We start from the raw sequence: 19,646 nt of genomic DNA on the forward strand, positions 1-19,646 counted from the left end.
TGGTGCCCTCACCACCTCATGGACACCTCCTCGGATCACCCGGGAAATGTGTCCCCGCACCTCTCCAAAGCGCCTCTCACACACATTTCATTTGTTTTAGAGCACTTGTAAAGGCTGGCTTTACTAATCTACTCAGCTACCCACATAAAATATAGTTCAGGTCTTTGCAGCATGTATATTATTCTCTGTGTTCATTTCATTGCGAGTCAAAGCTGCCGCTAGACAAAACTCACATCTCCCTCCCTAGCGGAACATTAATCACAAGCGGTATCTTGAAATTTCAATTGTTTCCTGAAGGCTGGACGCAGGTGCTTTAAAATCACAAGTTTTGTAAATCATTGCTAAACGTAGCGCCCCCCTGAGGTCAGCACCCCCCCCAATCCAGGTCAGCACCCGATGCGGCTGCACCTCTCGTATCGCCCTAAAGCCGGCTCCGAATACACATAACTAATCCATGACAATGCATTAACAATGGACATCAACCTTACGAGTGACGAGATTCCCTGAGAATGAATCAAAGCCAGTGCTTAATATATGACGGTGTTTGCAGGTGCCTGGCAATGTCACTTATTTCTTAACATCGAAACATATATAACAAAGTCTGCCACATGGTGGCGATGTTTGTCTATTGTTAAATATAAACAGGTGATTTAACATTGCAAAATACATAAAAAAGAATAATACCAGCAGCTGCAGGCCATTTTTACATCTTTGTGTGGCCAGGAATAGTCCATATTATCATAATTGCAAGAGAGAAGATGGTGCAGACTGCAGTGGTCTCTTGAGAAATATCTTGGGCCTGGTGCCTATTTTTCCATAAATTAGGCACTGGCCAAATCGATGATGCTAGTGTGAAATGAATGTGTGAGATACGTTTTTTTAGGACGGACGCACCTCAGCGATTACAGCTTCATGTGAGCGAGTAAGCATCAGTATTACTGAAGTTTCTTGGCACTTAGAAAGACCTCCGTCATTTTCTAAACAGCCTTAGTTGTGCATAGACGTGAAACAAATCAAAGAAGAGTTAGGAATAAGACTGTAATGCTACCTATCAATATCATAAATAAATACTGTGTTAAATGCATCTAGGACTGCTCTATAAAATATACGCCCTCCTTTTGTGGTGTCCATATGTGTATCTCACGCTGTGCATTATATTCTATGTTCTTCGGCTAGCAACCAGGCAGATAGCTAATGTTTCTATTGGTTGACGTTGGTTTCATTTTTGGCTGCAGAGATTGAGGTGCATGCATGTAAATGTAGCTCTATATATTGCTCTAAGTTAAAGAAGAACAATTCTTTTGCCTAGTGATAAAAATGTTCCTGGAATTTTCTGCAACTGCACGGGACTTGACAAAAAATGATATGTTTTGTCTCTGATACAGCTATCAGCTGACAAGCGCATACACGCCTGCTCCTCTGGATCTCACCTTCATCAAGCTAACCACTTCACAAGAGGCGCTGGTGGACAAGTTGGCTGAAAATGCACACAACGTCTGGGCCCGAGATCGCATCAGGCAGGGCTGGACATATGGAATCCAGCAGGTGAGTGTCACTTTGAGAACCAATGGAGAGAGATGCATGCGGCTTACTGGAGGGAAAATTAAAGCCAAGCCTGTACAATGATGCCCATAACCAACGCTTAACTTGTTCCAGTGCTTCCAGGTAGTAGGCACCGACACTCATTTTTATGGACCTGAACCTATTTTTCATCGTCAAACTTTGATCTAGAGCCAGAGAGAGAGTGCAAAAGAAGTTTGAAAGAGACATAGGAAAAGAGTGCAAGAGAAAGAAAGCAGTGATGAAAAATATTTTCCAAAAGTGTGATTAAGAAACTGAGGTGGTCATTCTGACCGCGGCGGGCAGCGGTCGCCGCCCGCCATGCGGTCACCGCCGAATGACCGCACCGCGGTCAAAAGACCGCGGCGGCCATTCTGGCTTTCCCGCTGGGCCGGCGGGCGACCGCCAGAAGGCCGCCCGCCGGCCCAGCGGGAAACCCCCCTCAACAATGAAGCCGGCTCCGAATGGAGCCGGCGGAGTTGTAGGGGTGCGACGGGTGCAGTGGCACCCGTCGCCATTTTCAGTGTCTGCAAAGCAGACACTGAAAATCATTATGGGGCCCTGTTAGGGGGCCCCTGCACTGCCCATGCCACTGGCATGGGCAGTGCAGGTGCCCCCAGGAGCCCCACGACACCCGTTCCCGCCATCCTGTTCCTGGCGGTAAAAACCGCCAGGAACAGGATGGCGGGAGGGGGGTCGGAATCCCCATGGCGGCGCTGCAAGCAGCGCCACCATGGAGGATTCCCTGGGCCAGGGGTTGCCGCCGGTTGCCCTCTTCTGACCGCGGCTTTACCGCCGCGGTCAGAATGGCCCAGGAAGCACCGCCAGCCTGTTGGCAGTGCTTCCACGGTCCCCGGCCCTGGCGGTCATGGACCGCCAGGGTCGGAATGACCCCCTGAGAGTGTTGCGTGATGGGAGAAAGAGGCACGAGGTGAAACCAAGATTTGGCAATCCTGACATTCAGCAGCACCAATGCGAGTTTCTTAGAAATCATTGGTTTCTCCACTTACTTTATATTTTTTTACAGATTGAACACTTTTAAGCATTAAGCACAATTAAGCAAGTTACTGTTACTAAATGAAGGTCAGCTGACAGATTTTATGATACTACTGAGGCGAGCACATCCAGGGTTGCCATACAGGATTGACAGTGGGTAATCAGAGACCGAAGTTAGGGCAAAACTTGGCAGCGTCTATTACACATAACAGCACTAAACAAATACCACCCTGTTGGAGTTAATATTAGAAAGTCTACAACCAGTGCAGTAATAGTTTTGTAAACTATGGCTAGTACACTATAATTATGTCAGAAGATATTTTATTATCAGTGTTTTGACAAACAGTGACCTAAAGATCGGTCAGTTCCTTCTCACACTACAAACACTGACTTCCCAGTAAGAAACAAGACACACAAGCCAATATTTCAATTCTTGCTCGAGGCCTTGTCTTTTATTTACCCAACCCATATCAGCATTATCTAAATATGGTTACTCAGTGCCCATGGTTAAACCTGAGTCTTCGATAAAGAAACATTGTACGAAGGACCTAAAAGCATAGATTACTTCAGGTTGCTGTTCATGTAACAGAGAGAAGAGACAAGAATAACAGTAAGTGACCGCAGGTGGTAACCATTATTCGTTCGGTGTTTAACGGATGGATAAAGACTCCTACGTGTCGCTCATTGGGGCAACCACATTTACTATTTCTTAGTTATTAGTTATGCTATCGGTGTGCTATCTTTAGATCTTAATGTGTTGCTAAGGTCAGTGATAAGAAATTATTCAGTGGAGTGACATAAGGTGGTATTAGTTTGCTGAAGATAACAGATCTATGTGTCTGTAAATTGTAGAGTTAGCTGAGGTTGACCAACTTCAGTTTGAGTGGTAATCGTGGAATGGTGTTCAGATACCCTTTATGGCCAACATGCACAATTCAGTTCTTTTGTGAAGTGATTGAAGAGGCAACCTCTGAATACAGAAATGTTAATTTTCTGTTATCATGACCCGCTTCAACAAAGCTTGTGTAAATTTGTGTGCTTGAGCCCTGTATCACTCAAATGTTGAGGTGATTTGGGGTTAAGATCTTTAGGGTTGGTGAGCTGAACTAAACCAGGGACTCATCCTTTTTTGTTAATGGTTTGTTTGGGATTTCATGCCCCTTCAGTGCAGTGAATACGTTTTAATGTCTTGTTATGCAATGCGTATCTCAGCTGGCCAGTGGAGCATTCTCCTTGCACCTCTGTGCTCTCTTCGTGTACAGAATAATCTACTATTATCCTTTTAGGAGAACAAACAAAAGAGTGTGGGCGGACTGCTTGAATTATTCTCAGCTACTGATATTTACTCTAGGCCACAATCCAGTCTTTCGCTTTTAAGCCTACCATGTTTTCTCAGTCAGGAACGAGCCTTGGTCTTGATAAACTGCCCGGCTGGGTCTGAATGTAAACAGAAGCAATCCTAAACTGATTTTGGCATATCTAGACCTCCTCGGTAGGGTATAGCTTGAGTGCTATGACACAGTGAGAGTGGGGCCCACGTCTCAGCCACAATCCAGTCTGTCTTAAGGTCTACTTCACAGGCATTAACAGAGACTTTCTTGAATATAGCAGATCAGCTACAGATATAATAGCCTGTCTGTTATGTCAATGAAAGGTAAGGCTGGGATGCAGCCTTACAAACCATAAATGGTCATTCATATTTCTCAATTCATAATCCTCTACACCCTGAGTCAACATCTTCTGTCATTACTGTAGCATCACCTTCCTACTCAATGACATCGATGTCTTCTAAAGCTTTAGATGATATTAGAATTCCTTCACTGGAAAATCGTGTCTCGAACTGAAACCAAATTCCATCCTCCCTACCTTTAAAAATAGTTGTTAATAATAGTTGTTGCTGCTCTGCCTTGCTTCATAGGGAGAGAGAATAAATGCTCCATATTTATTAGGATACTTTTGTCTGCCATGTGCCAACCAACGCACGTCTTTGCACCACAGTGTAAGGGTGTGTCCATTCGCTAAAGGATATTATTTTTACAGGAAGGAGACCCTTTCAGTTCAAAAACTATCCTTTGATATTTTCCCACGTGGTATGTGTGCTGTAAAATGCAGCACACATACGAAGTTGGAAAAATAAAAAATGAAAACATTTCTCCTCATTATGGCAGCCTCGAGGAGGATCAAGATTTTGCTGCAAATCCCATCTACAATTGTTAGTAGATAGATTTACGTCAAAACCATAGGGGGCTGCATGGGAACGCCCATTTCCCACCCTTGATGCAAAGTAGTGCATACTTTTCAACACAAATCCTAGTTTGCATTGAATAGTAAATCCCACCGAAATACTCTGCACCTGCTTTACATCACAAACGTGATGCAAATCTGGTAAAAGCATTATTAAATATGGACCTAGTTCCAGTGATGCCATTTCCACCTAATGAACTGGCTATACAATTGTTATCTTGTGTTGTGCCAATCACATCTTCTCTATAAATGTCTGCCTTCTCAGTTTATGTACTCATCATTCGTAGCAAGTTAATATAAACAACGTATAAACTTTAAACAGATTTCAGATGCATTTAAAGCATTTCACAAGATATAGACCATAACATGAAACTACATATAATTCCATAATGCTTTAGGGAAATCTGTATCATGTCATTTGGACAAATCCAAATTAATTGATGCCTCCCATTGTGATCTGAAGCTTTTGAGTGGCTCGGGTCAAAACATGATGCAGGGCCCTTTAGTTTTTTGGGCTTTCCTCTGGGATTGCCAGTCATTGAGTGGCAAGCTCAAGTGGGTTATTTCTTAATGCGGTTCCTAGTCTGTCAGTAACAGCCAAGAGACATCTTCTTTTTTAGCAAATGGATTTTTCCATACCTAAATGATCTCTATTAATAAGATTATAATTTTTGGAAAGTGGATCTGACCAGATTATGGATAATTATCATGTGAACCCAGGTGCAGAACGTAATTTCCCTTGTGCAACATTTTTACATGTGCTGCTCCATAAAATGATGATACATTGACAGTATCGGACTTGAGTCAATTACTATTTAAAACATTCTTGGCCTTGAAAAGTAGTTAAATCAGATTGCATGAGCTTTGAAAAATCCTTTTAAAACTGTGAGGTAAGAATATGTGTACTACTCTGTATTTATGGTGAGAGTGCAACTAATGTTTACCACACTAATGACATTTGTCCCTCTCCCCACAGCCAATGTGACTCAACTATTTAAAATATTGCATTAATTCCTGCATAAAAATTATTTTTTAGTATGTGCAGTTTAAAGGAACTATCCACCCCTTCTTTTATTGTAAGTGCTCAGGCGAAGTTCTTGGAGGTATAAGTGGAAGACATTTTATACTTTTTTCATAAAAGAACAACTATTGTTTTATTTAACAATGTCAAATATACAGTAATGAGTGAAGTCACTTATTCCTGTTTTGTAGGATGTGAAGAACCGAAGAAACCCACGTCTTGTTCCGTATGCGCTGTTGGATGATCGCACTAAAAAGTCAAATAAAGACAGTCTGCGGGAAGCGGTCCGCACCCTGATTGGCTATGGGTACAACTTGGAAGCACCGGATCAAGACCATGGTGCGTACACTGGATATATGTCACTTCTTGTGCTTGGTTATTGAAACAATTCTTATCTTATTTCAGAATGCCATTGATAGAGCTTGGGGATTTTTCACAAATTCTGGGTCCGATGAATCTTTTCTTCTCAGTTCCAAGGAGAGAAGAGTAACACTTATCAAATTCATTGAACTATTTCCGTACAACTCACATGTCACATAATAACATCCGGAGTCAATTCATTGCGTTAAAAGGTCTTTATTACAGGCTCAAAGTCAACGTTACCTAAAAGCGTCTCAAAACCATAGTGTAAATATGCAAAGTCACCCAAGGAGAATCAAAGCGTCGTACAATGTTAAACCTACTTAGCATATACAAGACTAAAACCTTGACTGCCACAATGCAGAAAATCAGAACAAGCATGTGGTTCTTAGTCACCGAAACCAATCCTGTACTTTCCGTTCAGTTTCTAAAGACCTATGATAGGATAGTTATTCCAGCAGTCCTCTCAGGGGTCAGGTTATACTGCAGAGTCTTTGGAAACTCAACATTTGGTTTGACAGTGATTCGGACAGGTTCTACACCTTTTATCAGTCCAACTTCTTTCCCTGAGAAATCCCACACTTCATGCTTGACAGTTTCCCTCAAATCCAAGGGCAGATCATCAACTGTTAACGTACAATATGCTTCACTTTTCACCAACTTAAAGGCAGCATCTTCATCTTGAGTATGAACCTCTATTTCTGCTGTGGTAAAATAAATGGCACAATTTAATTTCACCAACAGATCTCTTCCCAAGGGATTTACTGGTCTACAATCACATAATATGAACTTCGGCTTGTCTTCAAACAATCTTATTTTAACTGAAACTGGGGCAGTTTCCTGAACTGTTATCTATTTATTTTCTACACCAACAACTTGGATTGTTTTTCCTGAGAGGGGTAGGTTTGGGACTTCTACTGTTCTTAGGGTAGAATGGGTAGCACCATTGTCAACCAAAAAGTATATGGGATTACCATCCACTTCCATATCTACAAATGGTCTACTCTGGTCTACCTCTATGGCTGCGCCAAGTACACAGTCTACCTCCCCTCTCAGGCACCATCAGGCTGACTGACCAGAGCCGTTTCCTTCGCCTGTATCAAACAAAGGATATTGTTGGAATGAATTTCCATTCTGCGTTCCATTTGCATTTATCCTCAGACCTTGATTTAGATGTTGGCATATGCCAGTAGCATTTTTCTGTGGCATCAGAGGTTGAGGAACGTGCATGGTCGGGGCTTGGGGCACATTGCAATTTTGACTCCTGGGCCTTTGGACTCCCTGCATCAGGTTTAAATTATTATTCTGTGAAGGTACAAACCCTGCATTTTGAGCTTGGTTAGCAGGATTTAAACAACATTCCCACTTTCAGTGTCCGAGGTTGTTGCAAACATGACAAGTTGTTTACCTTTTAAACTATTTAGATCTATTCCTGTACTAGGATCTATTGGGACACCTCAACATCTACCTTGTGTTGGATTCTGTGACTGTTGATATACACCTTGCATTGCACCTGCATTACTCACACCTATGAGCATCTGGCTAGTTCCCTGAGCTGCCTTCATTTGAGCAAGCATCAACTTCTCCTTGAGCTTTTTGTGCTTCATTACTATTTCATCACAGCAGTATTTTGCACAACTCAAAATCTCATCAATGGGCTTTTTCTGCCAACAGATCACTTCTGCTGAATCATCAAACTAATCTGGTCTCCCGTCACAAACCTCAACACAAAATGTTCCATATCCTTTGCCTTTAAAGTCTCCAAACCACTATACTGTTTGGATGCCTGCAACAATCTCTCATAATAGGCATGTATCGACTCTTTTGGTTCTTGATTTGTCTGGTCAGTTTTGACCCAATCAACATCCTGAGGGGACACCTTCCCTTTCAGAAACATTCTGACCTCCTGGTACTTCTTCATAACCAATAGTGAGGGACCCTTTGTTACTAGATTCCTAGGTGGTTCCTTCTCAGGCCAGTGAACAGCTATCTTACATTCCGCTCATAAATCCCTGGGAACGACAGTATCAAACAACATGTTCAAATCAACCCACAACATCTGTTAAATCTTCACAAACCTTTCAACCTGTTTGTACCATTCAACTGGCTTCCCTCGCAATGTTGGGAAGTCATTGGTAAATAATGCAAGATCACCCCTGGTCCATGGCACATGAACATAACCTCCCCCAGATACGTATTTCAAAGGGGAAGCTTCAACACTTCCCCCTGCCCCAATCGAAGGTGGTTCACCTGAAGGTTTCTTTACTACTTTCGTTTTTGCCCATTTGGTCTCCCACTTATCTAATTCATTCCATTTCCTAATGTTATGAATCAGTTCCTTAATCTGGGTCTTTAATCCTGGTGTCCACATCTCGGAGATATCTTTGTCACTAAAACACACCTGATAGCTTATTTGCAAGTTGCTTGTTTTGTTCAGGTCTACCTCATATTTTTGTGCTAATTCTGCCAACTTATCATGCACTTAGCCTGCTCGTTTGGTAATGTCCCTACACATGAAAGCAAGTTCATCTTCTTGATATGTATCTAGCCCCTCCAACCCAAAATTTCCGACAATCATCGTGTCCACCTCCGCCACTCATTTGGTCACATCTAAAATTCTCTCCTTTGGGGGTGCTAGGAACATTCCCTCGCTCACCTCTGTACTCGTCCCCTCCTTAGATGGAGTATTCTCATTCAAGAATTGTACCCTTTCATCTATCTCTTTAGCATTAGTAGATCGTGTAACCACTGGAATTTTTGGGGTGGAATCGTTTCTTTGATTCATAGGTGGTTTCCATACATGAGTAGTATGAGTTTGCATCTTTTGATAACCTATGGAAGCACATCTTGACACGTCGATAGTTGTAACTGCGCTTGCCCCACATGGAGTACTAGCATGAGTTGGAATTAAAGGAATACAATCCCTCGCACTTGAAACATTTGAGACTCCACTCTGCCTTTCAGCATTACCAGGTACATTCAGATTGTACATATTTTTCCCAGGACCTTCTGTCTTGTACATAGGGACCACTGGACCAATAGTTACTGGAACTGTAAGAGCATTCACAGTACTCCCTGTCCTACTCTCTGAGACCCACAAGGCACACTACTAGAAGGAACTCTCACCAGACTAGGGGTCGAATTGGTTGGGGCACTCATAATAGCAACTGGACTGCTACCAACAACATTCTGGTTTCCACTTTCATTCCTATTTTCATTATAAGGGGGTGGACGTTGAGAAAGTAGCACTTCCAAAAGCTTATCTCCAGAATCCCCATCACTATCCACACTTTTGGTTTCTTTTCTTCCGGTTTTCATGTTGATTTCTTTTCCCTCCTCCCTCAGTCGCATCAGTAGTCAAAGCTGGATACAGCTTCACTCCCTCTAGCATGTCTGTTCTCCACCTCTTCTGGTCAGCATCCCAACTAGCATCTGCATAACTCCGCACAGCTTCCTTTATCCTACCTTGGTATTTCTCTCTTTCTTTTGCATGAGCAGCACGTTCCCAAGCGTTGACCGTTTCACATTGTGCAGGTCTAGGAGGTGGCTTCATTTAATATGGCACTTTCCTCAAATTCTCATTAATACGCACATTAAATGTGCCAAATTTCGGTTCTCTCAATGCACCATCCTTTTACTGTGATCTTGTACAATAGATAAAGCCAAACACATGTATGAAGCCCTGCATTTGTCGCCATATAATGACCTGGTGTACCTTCGGGGGCACCACTTCCCACTTCCTACTAGGGATATAAGCACTCCTCTAAACATGTCTCGTATTACTTTAAAACACTTCATTTTTCCAAACTTGTCGCATTAATTCAATTCAATTCAAAATAGTGCCGTATCCACAATCCCTTGCTCTACAGCAACCACCAATCACAATGCCGCACCCTATGATCTCACCCACAAATAGCAACCCACTACCACACCAACCGACCTATACCAGCGCGGCACACTGTGACGTAAAAATCGCTCTTCGCAGCACTTCCCCCTCCTTTACAATCTTCACACACACTTTATCCAAAGCAACACACACATACAAAATACAATTCAATAAACCTTTGTCTGCTTTACTAAAGAATGAACAGTTTCAATCACACAAGACAGTTTGTAATCACTTTTGATGAAACCTCGACCTGCGGGGTAAAATCAGAACCAGTACAGTTTCTGTCTGCATAGTAAGATCCACCATACCAATTCTCTCACATTAACTCAAAGTGAACTTCTAATTTAACCTTGCCATTGATGACGTCCTACAATGACCGCAAATCTTCAGCAAACAATATACTATGGTGTCTTCTGCACATTTTAAACTATCCCAGGATCTTAGGCCACATCAGACCTGATAACCACTTCAACTTCTCTTTAAATTATCATACTCATACAACATCCAAACTATCTCCGCAAAGCACCATTCAACTGAACAACCGCCGCAATCTAATCGTGAATTGCTGCACTCCGCATCCTGTTAATACACACTAGTCCGCCGCCAGATCAGCTCTCTTCCGCTGTTCTCTCACTTTGCCAATTTTCTGCCTCTGGGCATGGACACTATAAATTGGGCTCTCGGGACTACCTACTCTAGAACATGGTTCCAGTTCTCTCCACTTCGGAAAGAGAACCATCCTCTGCTACCATCTGCTAGAGCTTGGGGCCCTTTAGCTAATTCTGGGGTCCGATGAATCTTTGTTTCTCAGTTCTGAGGGGTGAAGAGTAACAGTTACCAAATCCATTGAACTATTTCTGTACAACCCAAATGTCATCATAACATCTGGAGTCAATTCATAGGATTAAAAGGGGTTTATTACAGACTCAAAGTTAGTGATACATAAATGAGTCTCAAAACCATAGTGTAAATATATAAAATCACCAAAGGAGAAGTAAAGCATTGTACAATGTTAAACCTACTTAGCATATACAAGACTAAAACTTGACTGACACAATGCAGAAAATCAGAAAAAGCATGTGGTTCTTGGTCACCGAAATACAGTTCTCCTGCCCAATCATTTAAACTAAAACCTCACTATTCTAATTCTGAAGAGTATTTGAGAATATACATTGCAGTGCCGAAATTATGTAAAATCGTACAAAATGTTATAAAAAAAGTGACCACTAGAAAATGACCACAGTTTCACGTTCTTTTCCCAGAAACGTAGTGGCACAGCCAGGCTACGCTCTTTCACCATTATTAACTTTTGAATTCCAATTTATATTAGGATCAGGGAACTACTGAAAATGTGTGATACATTTTATCAGCTTAGCTGCATGTAATATTTTATGAGTTCCTTCCAAAAATATGAATGCTAATCTTCTGGATGTAAGAACGTTGGATCCCATTTACGAAAGTGTTTTGCACAAGCAAAATCTTCTATTCACAATTTCGAGAGATACCTCTTATTTAGGCTAGAGAGACCTATGGGATGGACCAGGGAAATCTATGGGATGGATTAGAGAAACCTATGGGAGGGGCTACAATGTCTTCAAGAAATACACTTCCTAATTCTCTTCTCCTTGTCTACTCCCACTATACCATGGTTGGCTAAGAGAAACATTTCAATCTTAAGGACTCATGTTATACCATTTTCTTCTGTCTCTGTCACTTCCAAGAATCTGTTCACCAAACTGTTTAAGTGAGATCTGTCACCATTGGCGATAGGACAAAAGACTTCTGATTTACTAACGTGTTTGCTGTCAATAGTATCAGCTTGCACAGTAGATTTCATAACAATATAAGGAAATGGTGGAAGCTCATGACTGACATAGTGAAACAGAATATTGCATAGTGGAAAATGATTGTGAGTCGTTGCTGAACAAAACCTATGTCAAGAACAGTCAAAGCCTCGGATTGACCATTACACTAAACATAGTGAAAGTAATGTCAAAGGTGAAAATGGTGTAGTGCCTATGGTAGAAGCTCTTTGAAGCCACAAAAAGCAACTCCCATGAGTTTAACTCCTGATCCAGCTCGGAAAATTAAAAACCCTGTTAAAAGTCTGGCATGAGAGGGTTAATTGGAAGTTATGTGTGTAGGAAAGTACCCTCCTCTTGGCATGGTTATCCCCACTTTTTGCTTGCTTTCAGTATGCTTGGACTATTTTCAATGGGTTCCTGCTAACCAGGACCCCAGTGATTGTGCTCTCTCCATCTACATTTGGTTGCCTAGGACTTTGCACACCCCACAATTGGCATACTGGTGCCCCCTTATAAGTATCTAGCATATGGTACTTAGCTTCCCATGGCATTGGGGCACCAGGGGTCCCCCATGGGCTGCAGCATGTATTGTGCCAACCATGGGAGCCCATGCAAAGTGTGTCTGCAGGCCTGCCATTGCAGCCTGCGTGAAAAGGTGCATCCACAGGTCACTGCACCAGGTCACTGTAAGTCAACCCTACAGTAGACCCTCCTAGCCCCCCTAGCCCAGAGGGCAGGGTGCAGGTCCCTGTGTGTGTGAGGTCACCCATGCATGAGCAGAGGTGCCCCTATGAACTCCAGTTGCATTGCACCAGACTTTGTAAGTGCAAGGAAGCCATTTTTACCCGTGTACTGGACACTACCTGTGTCAAGCTACATAATGGTAACTTTGAACCTGGGCATGTTTGGTATCAAGCATGTAAGAATCATACTCCAGTACTGTTGCCAGTATTGGTTGTATGATTCCAGGCACTCTGGGGGCTCCTTAGAGGACCCCCATTATTGCTCCTACCAGTCCTCTGGGGTTTTGTGGGCAGCCCTTGTGAAACTAGACAAAGGACAGGGGAGTGACCCCAGGAGTGATGCCCAGATCTCCTCCAGGTGGGCCACTTGATTCTGCCATCTTGAAACCAAGATGTGCAGAGGCCCCTGGGAGCATCTGAATGACCAAGTCAGACAGGTCACGTCACAGACCCCTCCTGATCAGCGGTCACCTTGTTATGTGACCAAACCCCTTTTAAGGGCTAGTTAGGGACTCCCTTGATGGTGGGTCCCCCGATTTGACATGCAAGATTCCACCAAGACTCCTCTACATTGTTTACTTCATCTTCTGGCCACAACCGGACTCTTCAGGAACTGACAAGCTGCAACCCCGGCGACTACTTCGCTTTGCAACATTAATTCCCCGGCTCCACCAAGCAACTGCAACATTTCCCCGGCTGTGCATCCTCTGAGGTCATCGAGACTTCAGCCTGCACTAAGAAGCAAGAAGGAATCTACCTTGGAGTGAAGAAGTCACTCCCCTGCACCTGCAGGCACCAACTGCAATGAAGTCTGGCTGCGTGGATCTGCTTTCCTCTGGAACTGCATGGATCCTGCATCACAGATGGTAGTTTGGAGTGGTCCCCTTGGTCCTCTCTGCCAGGTGTCCAACTTGGGAGATGGTAAGCCCTTGCCTTTCCTTGCAGGACAGAACCCCTGTGCACCGCTACTCTTGCAGCTACCAAGGTGTGTTAGCTCCAAGGGATCTTCAGGCTCTGAGGAGACCCAGCACTTCTTCCTGCCAAGCACAGTCTCTTTCTGCTGCTCCAGCGACATTGGACTCCTCTTCAGGTGTGCTCACTGGGCCTCACTGCGACTTACTGTGCCTGCTGGCAGTAGATTGTCTGTGGGGGCTGCGACTGCTTCTGTTGGCTCTCCCAACTGCTGAGGGTCACCTTGGACTCCCCTCCAAGGGTCAAGTCCCCTGGGCCTTGCTGGTCTTCTTCAGCCTTGCATCTCTTTTTTTGCTTCTCTATCATTTGCCAAGGCTTGTTGGTGGTTCTCCTGCACCATTGACCATCTGCAACCCAACAACCGATGTGGGACACCACCTGCACTGTTGCAGGGACTACTCTTCAGCTCCTGGGTTCCACAGCTGGTCTTCTTCTCCCCTCATCGACCTGGATCTGCATCCACAGAAGGGTGGGTAGTGGCTTCTGCCCCCACTGGACACTCCATTGTGGACTGGACTCTGTCCCCTTCTTTTGTAGGTCCTCTCCCACAAGAATCCACCTTTGGTTTCTTCTTGTCTGGTCCTGCTCTTGTACAATCCTTTTTCCAATTCCTCCTGTTAGTCCGTGGGAAGACCAGGTACTTACCTCTGCTCTCTTGGCCGCTGGGAGTCACTCAGGTACACACATCTTTGGGTTCCTAGCTCTTCCAGCTCCCCTCTAATAACTCTACATCCTTGTGTTGAAGTAAGCCTCAGCAAGGCCTACTAGTGCAAGGGGTTCGCCCTTCTCTGCACAAAGTCCTCAGACCATATAGGAAGAAGTTGGCACAGAAACTGAAATAAAAGACTAAGTTTATTAAACCTCATGAGGTGGTACTACAGTTCAAACAGCACCCTTCGGTAATGTTTGAAGTAGCACACAGAACTAAGAGAGCATGGTCCTTTTATACCCACGCAGGGGCTAAAAGAAGGTGGTACAATTATAGAAGCAAGACTTGTATACATATAAGGTCACATGGAAATGCACAGTCGACAGGTAGGAGGGGCTAACAGTTTTCAAGGACTAGTTGACACATTACTGTCTGTTACTAATTACTAACAGCTGCAGATCTTACTGGGCATGTGCGAAAGTGGGAGATGCTAAATATAACTTGTCACTAGACAGATTTTCAAGAGTAGTTAACAGGAAGGTAGGACAGAGCACATGGCAGCATGTGGCAGAGAAAATGGGTGCCATGAATACAAAATGGATTCTGCAAAATGTTCACAATAGTTGCTAAATACAAGATGTCTTCTGCTAATGCTTAATCTAATCACTAACAAATTACAACACTTGGGTGGGGGAGTGCATCTCGCATTCCACTTTCTTAGTATATGGTTTGGCCCTCCCCTAGGACCCTCTCTATTTTTGCTAAGTATTGCCAATGCTTGTTGTTTCTATGCTATTTTCTGATTGCTAATGTGTGTGTATATATAGTGTGTACTTACCTCCAGTTGGGGGGACTGCCTATTATTAATCTAGTGTTTGATTACTATAATAAGGTACCTTTATTTTTGTAACACTATGGGGGTCATTCTGACCCTGGCGGTAATTACCGCCATGGCGGAGGTCGGCGGTAGCACCGCCAACAGGCTGGCGGTGCACCGCTGGGCATTCTGACCGCGGCGGTTCAACCGCGGCCAGAAACGGAAAGTCGGCGGTGTCCCGCCGACTTTCCGCTGCCCTTGAGAATCCTCCATGGCGGCGGAGCACGCTCCGCCGCCATGGGGATTCTGACACCCCCTACCGCCATCCAGTTCCTGGCGGTTCTCCCGCCGGGAACAGGATGGCGGTAGGGGGTGCCGCGGGGCCCCTGGGGGCCCCTGCAGTGCCCATGCCAATGGCATGGGCACTGCAGGGGCCCCGTAAGAGGGCCCCAAAAAGAATTTCAGTGTCTGCCTAGCAGACACTGAAATTCGCGACGGGTGCAACTGCACCCGTCGCACCTTCCCACACCGCCGGCTCAATTCTGAGCCGGCGTCCTCGTGGGAAGGGTGTTTCCCGCTGGGCTGGCGGGCGGACTTTCGGCGGTCGCCCGCCAGCCCAGTGGGAAAGCCAGAATGACCGCCGCGGTCTTTTGACCGCGGAGCGGTCTTTCGGCGGGAACCGCGTGGCGGGCGGCGACCGCCGTCCGCCGCGGTCAGAATGACCCCCTATGTGTTCTTTCTTGTGTGATAAGTTGCTGTGTGACTATAGTGGTATTGCATAATCTTTGCATGTCTCCTAGATAAGTCTTGGCTGCTCATCCACAGCTACCTCTAGAGAGCCCTGGCTTCCTAGACACTGTATACAATCCACTAATAGGGGATACCTGGACCTGGTATAGGGTGACAACACCATAGCTGTCCACCACACACCAGGCCAGCTTCCTACATTTGTGGCATCAGTGGGATAAGACACTTGCAATTGCCTTACCACTTTGTCACCAGTAACTTTCCAAAGGAAAGTCCACTACTATTCTTTAGGAACACACAGCACTTAGTGATCAGGATCACTAGTCTCTTAGTCTGGGTAAGTTGGGGGTCTAGCATAGCCCTTTCTTCAAACTTTCAGGGAGTCTAGTTGCTAGAATAGTCAGGTGCACCCACACCACTCTAGCAAGATGCCTTGAGTGGAAAATACAACTCAGTGTAGGAGGCTGGCCTGGTTTGTAGTGGGTACCTATGGTACTTTCACCTAATACCAGGTCCAGTTATCCCTTAGTAGTGAAATGTAGGCAGTGTCTAGAAGCCAGGCTCTCTAGAGGTAGCTGCAGCTGAGCAGCCAAGGCTTATCTAGGAGATATGCAAAGCTCATGCAAGACCACTGTGGTCACACAGTACTCACACACATGAAAGAAAATACTCAGTGTTACAAACATAAAGGTACTTTATTTAGGTGACACACATACCAAAAATACCAGAGAGACTATACTCCCTTAGGAGGTAAGTAATACACAAATTAAATTCACTAGTATGCAGGAATACACATATAAACAGGGAGAAAACAGTGCAATTCGTGAAAATCACAATAGTTAGAAATGGGCAGAGGGAGAGCAGAAACCATATACTAAGAAAGTGGAATGCGAATGTCGGTCTCCCACCTAGGCAAGTGTAGTGTGTAGAGGGGAGCTGGGAGTACTAGGAAACCCCGAAGTTAAGTACTAGAACCCACCCCAGTGCCCAGGAGAGCAGGAGTAAAACACAGTAGCTTTCCCAGAACACATACAGACATGAGAAAGAAGATTATGCAAGAACCAGATGAGACTGCAAGACACCAACAGTGGAGTCCTGGACCTGAAGACCTGTTGAAGAAGGCGACCAAGTCTAAGAAGCACAGAAGAGTCCAGGGAGAACAGGAGCCCCTGCTAACCTGGATGAAGGTGCAAAAGAAGAACCACTGGTGAAGAAGAACAGTCAGTACTGCACCCAGGAAGACGGAGTTGGGTTCCTGGTTGGTGCAAATGATGTCCCATTGCTGGATGAATGACTGCAGTCTTGTTTGCAGTGGTGGAGTCTGCCAACAAGCATTGGCACCTGCACAGCTCGCGATTAGTGGAAGATGGTGCTGCCCGGTACCGGGAAGGACCAGGTGGACTCTACCCAGGACGGGGAGTCGAAGGGGGCTCTCAGCAATTCAGAGAGCCCACAGAAGACCAGGCAGCGTGCACAGGAGTCCCACAGCAGGGGACAAAGGTGGTTCAAAAAGAGGCTCATGCAGCACTGCAACAAAGGCACCCATGTCGCCAAAATACCACTCAGGGAGTTGTGCATCACAGGATAGAATGCTGGGGGTCAGAGCTGTAAGATGCATGAAGAACTTCATGGAAGGATGCCAACAAGCCTTGGCAACTGCAAAACACGCGGTGCAGCGGGGACTGTTTTGCGTGGGTAGGCAAGCTCTTACCTCCACCTAAGTTGGACAGTAGTATGTGAGGACCATCGGGACCACTTCAGTTCACCACCCGGGATGCAGGATCCATGGCACTCAGCAGGAGAGGGGGTCCACACAGCTGGTCGTCATCACAGCAGGTGCCTGCTGAAGCAGGGGAGTGACTCCTTCACCCCAAGGGAGATCCCTTCTCTCTTCTGGTGCAGCCTGAAGACGGGCTGTCCTCAGAGGATGCATGACAGGGAAACAGTTACAGTTGCTGGCAGAAGCTGAAGATACAATGTTGCAGAAGGTGTCTTGCTTCTTTGTTGCAGTTTGTAGAGTTCCTGGATGGTCCAGATGCACTTTCTTTGGTGAGAAGTTGAAGTGGACGATGCAGAGGATTTCTGCTGGAGTCTTGCAATCTGAATCTGAAGAACCACACAAAGGAGAGGACCTAAATAGCCCTGAAAGGGGGATTGGTCACCTAACCAGGTAAGCACCTATCAGAGGAGGGCTCTGACATCACCTTCTGGCACTGGCCACTCAGATGCTCCCAGAGTTCCCTGCCAAACTTGATTGCAAGATGGCAAAACCCAGGGACCCTCTGGAAGAGCTCTGAACACCCCCACTGGGGTGGTCATGGACAGGGGAGTGGTCAGTCCCCTTTCCTTTCTCCAGTTTCGTACCAGAGCAGGGACTGGGGTCCCTGAACCAGTGTAGACTGTTTATGCAAGGAGGGCACCAAATGTGCTCTTCAAAGCATTGCCAGTGGCTTGGGGTGGCTACCCCTCCCCAGCCTGTAACACATATTTCCAAAGGGAGAGGGTGTAACACCCCTCTCCCAAAGGAAATACTTAGTTCTGCCTTCCTGGGCTCGAGCTGCTTGAGCAACAGAGGACAGAAACCTGTCTTAGAGGTGGCAGCAGCTGGGGCTGCCTGGAAAACCTCAGAAGGCTGGAATGGCAGTACTGGGGGTCCTCTAAGGAGCCCCCAGAGGGCATGGGATCATGCAACCAGTGCTTGCAAGAGCATGGGGGTATGATTCCTACATGTTTGATACCAAACATGCCTATGCTTGGAGTTACCATCATGTAGCTGGACTAAAGTAGTGACCCATGTCCAGTACACACATAAAATGGCGTCTCCGCACTCACGAAGTCTGGGAAAATGGTCTTGGAGGTCGTGGGGGCACCTCTGCTAGTGCACAGGTGCCCTCACACACAGGTACTTTGCACCCTTCCCTCAGGGCTGGAGGGCCTGCTATTGGGGTGACTTATAAGTGACCTGGTGCAGTGTAAATGGCAGTGAAAGGGTGCATGCACCCTTTCACGCAGGCTGCAATGGCAGTCCTGCAAAAGCCTTTGCATGGGCTTCCTATGAGTGGTAAAAGATATGCTGCAGCCCATAGGGCTCCCCTGGAACCCCAATGCCCTGGGTACCTAAGTACCATATACTAGGAACTTATAAGGGGGCACCAGTATGCCAGTTGTGGGTGAACTACTGGGTTACCTGTATGCAACTACCAAATTTAGAGGAGAGAGAGCGTAATCACTGGGGTCCTGGTTAGCAGGATCCCAGTGAACACAGTCAAGCACACTGACATCAAGCAGACAATGGGGGTAACCATGGCAAAAAGAGGGTACTTTCCTACACTCAGGTCCCAGACTGTAATTATGAGAGCTGTTTTTTCAGGTGTTGAAGGAGATGTGTGCTTACAGGAAGTTGAGGAAAGGGAGAAATACCTGCAAGTGTCTACTTCTGGGGTTACTACTCCAGACTGACCAGGAAAACACAGGCAGCTAGCAGGAGAAAGAAGTAGAAACTGCCCCTCCAATCCTAGACAGAGTAGACTTGGGCTACACTGAGGAGGGTCAGGAAACATCTGGGGATCGCCACAGCCCTGTTAGGAGTACTGTAGGTAGTGAAAATGGGCGGGGGTCACTCAGGTAGGCCCACTTTTAATCCAAAGGGGTTGGTACAGAGGGTGTCCAGGAGGAGGGATATGTCCTCCTCATCTGTCAATACCCATGTCTCATCAGTGTCTGATGGGACCCACCACTCCAACTCAGGGGAGGATTCTCTAGACAGGGAACTCAGAAAGCTGAGGCTGGAGGAGGCCAAACCTAGACTGCAGCAGGTATCCCCCGATAGGAAGGCCTTGGCAT

General features: G+C 45.6%; 1 protein-coding gene across 1 annotated transcript in view; it reads left to right on the top strand.

Moving 5' to 3' along the window:
• The window catches only part of RYR2 (ryanodine receptor 2), a 2,714,825-nt gene that overhangs the window by 1,359,764 nt on the left and 1,335,415 nt on the right, over nucleotides 1-19,646 (top strand). The window contains exons 25-26 of the mRNA XM_069234403.1: nucleotides 1,386-1,545; nucleotides 6,013-6,160. Of these exons, the coding sequence (XP_069090504.1) occupies nucleotides 1,386-1,545; nucleotides 6,013-6,160 (308 nt within the window). The remainder of the gene's footprint in view (nucleotides 1-1,385; nucleotides 1,546-6,012; nucleotides 6,161-19,646) is intronic.

Source organism: Pleurodeles waltl, chromosome 5 (assembly GCF_031143425.1).
Source record: "Pleurodeles waltl isolate 20211129_DDA chromosome 5, aPleWal1.hap1.20221129, whole genome shotgun sequence".
NCBI classification, from domain to species: Eukaryota; Metazoa; Chordata; class Amphibia; order Caudata; family Salamandridae; genus Pleurodeles; species Pleurodeles waltl.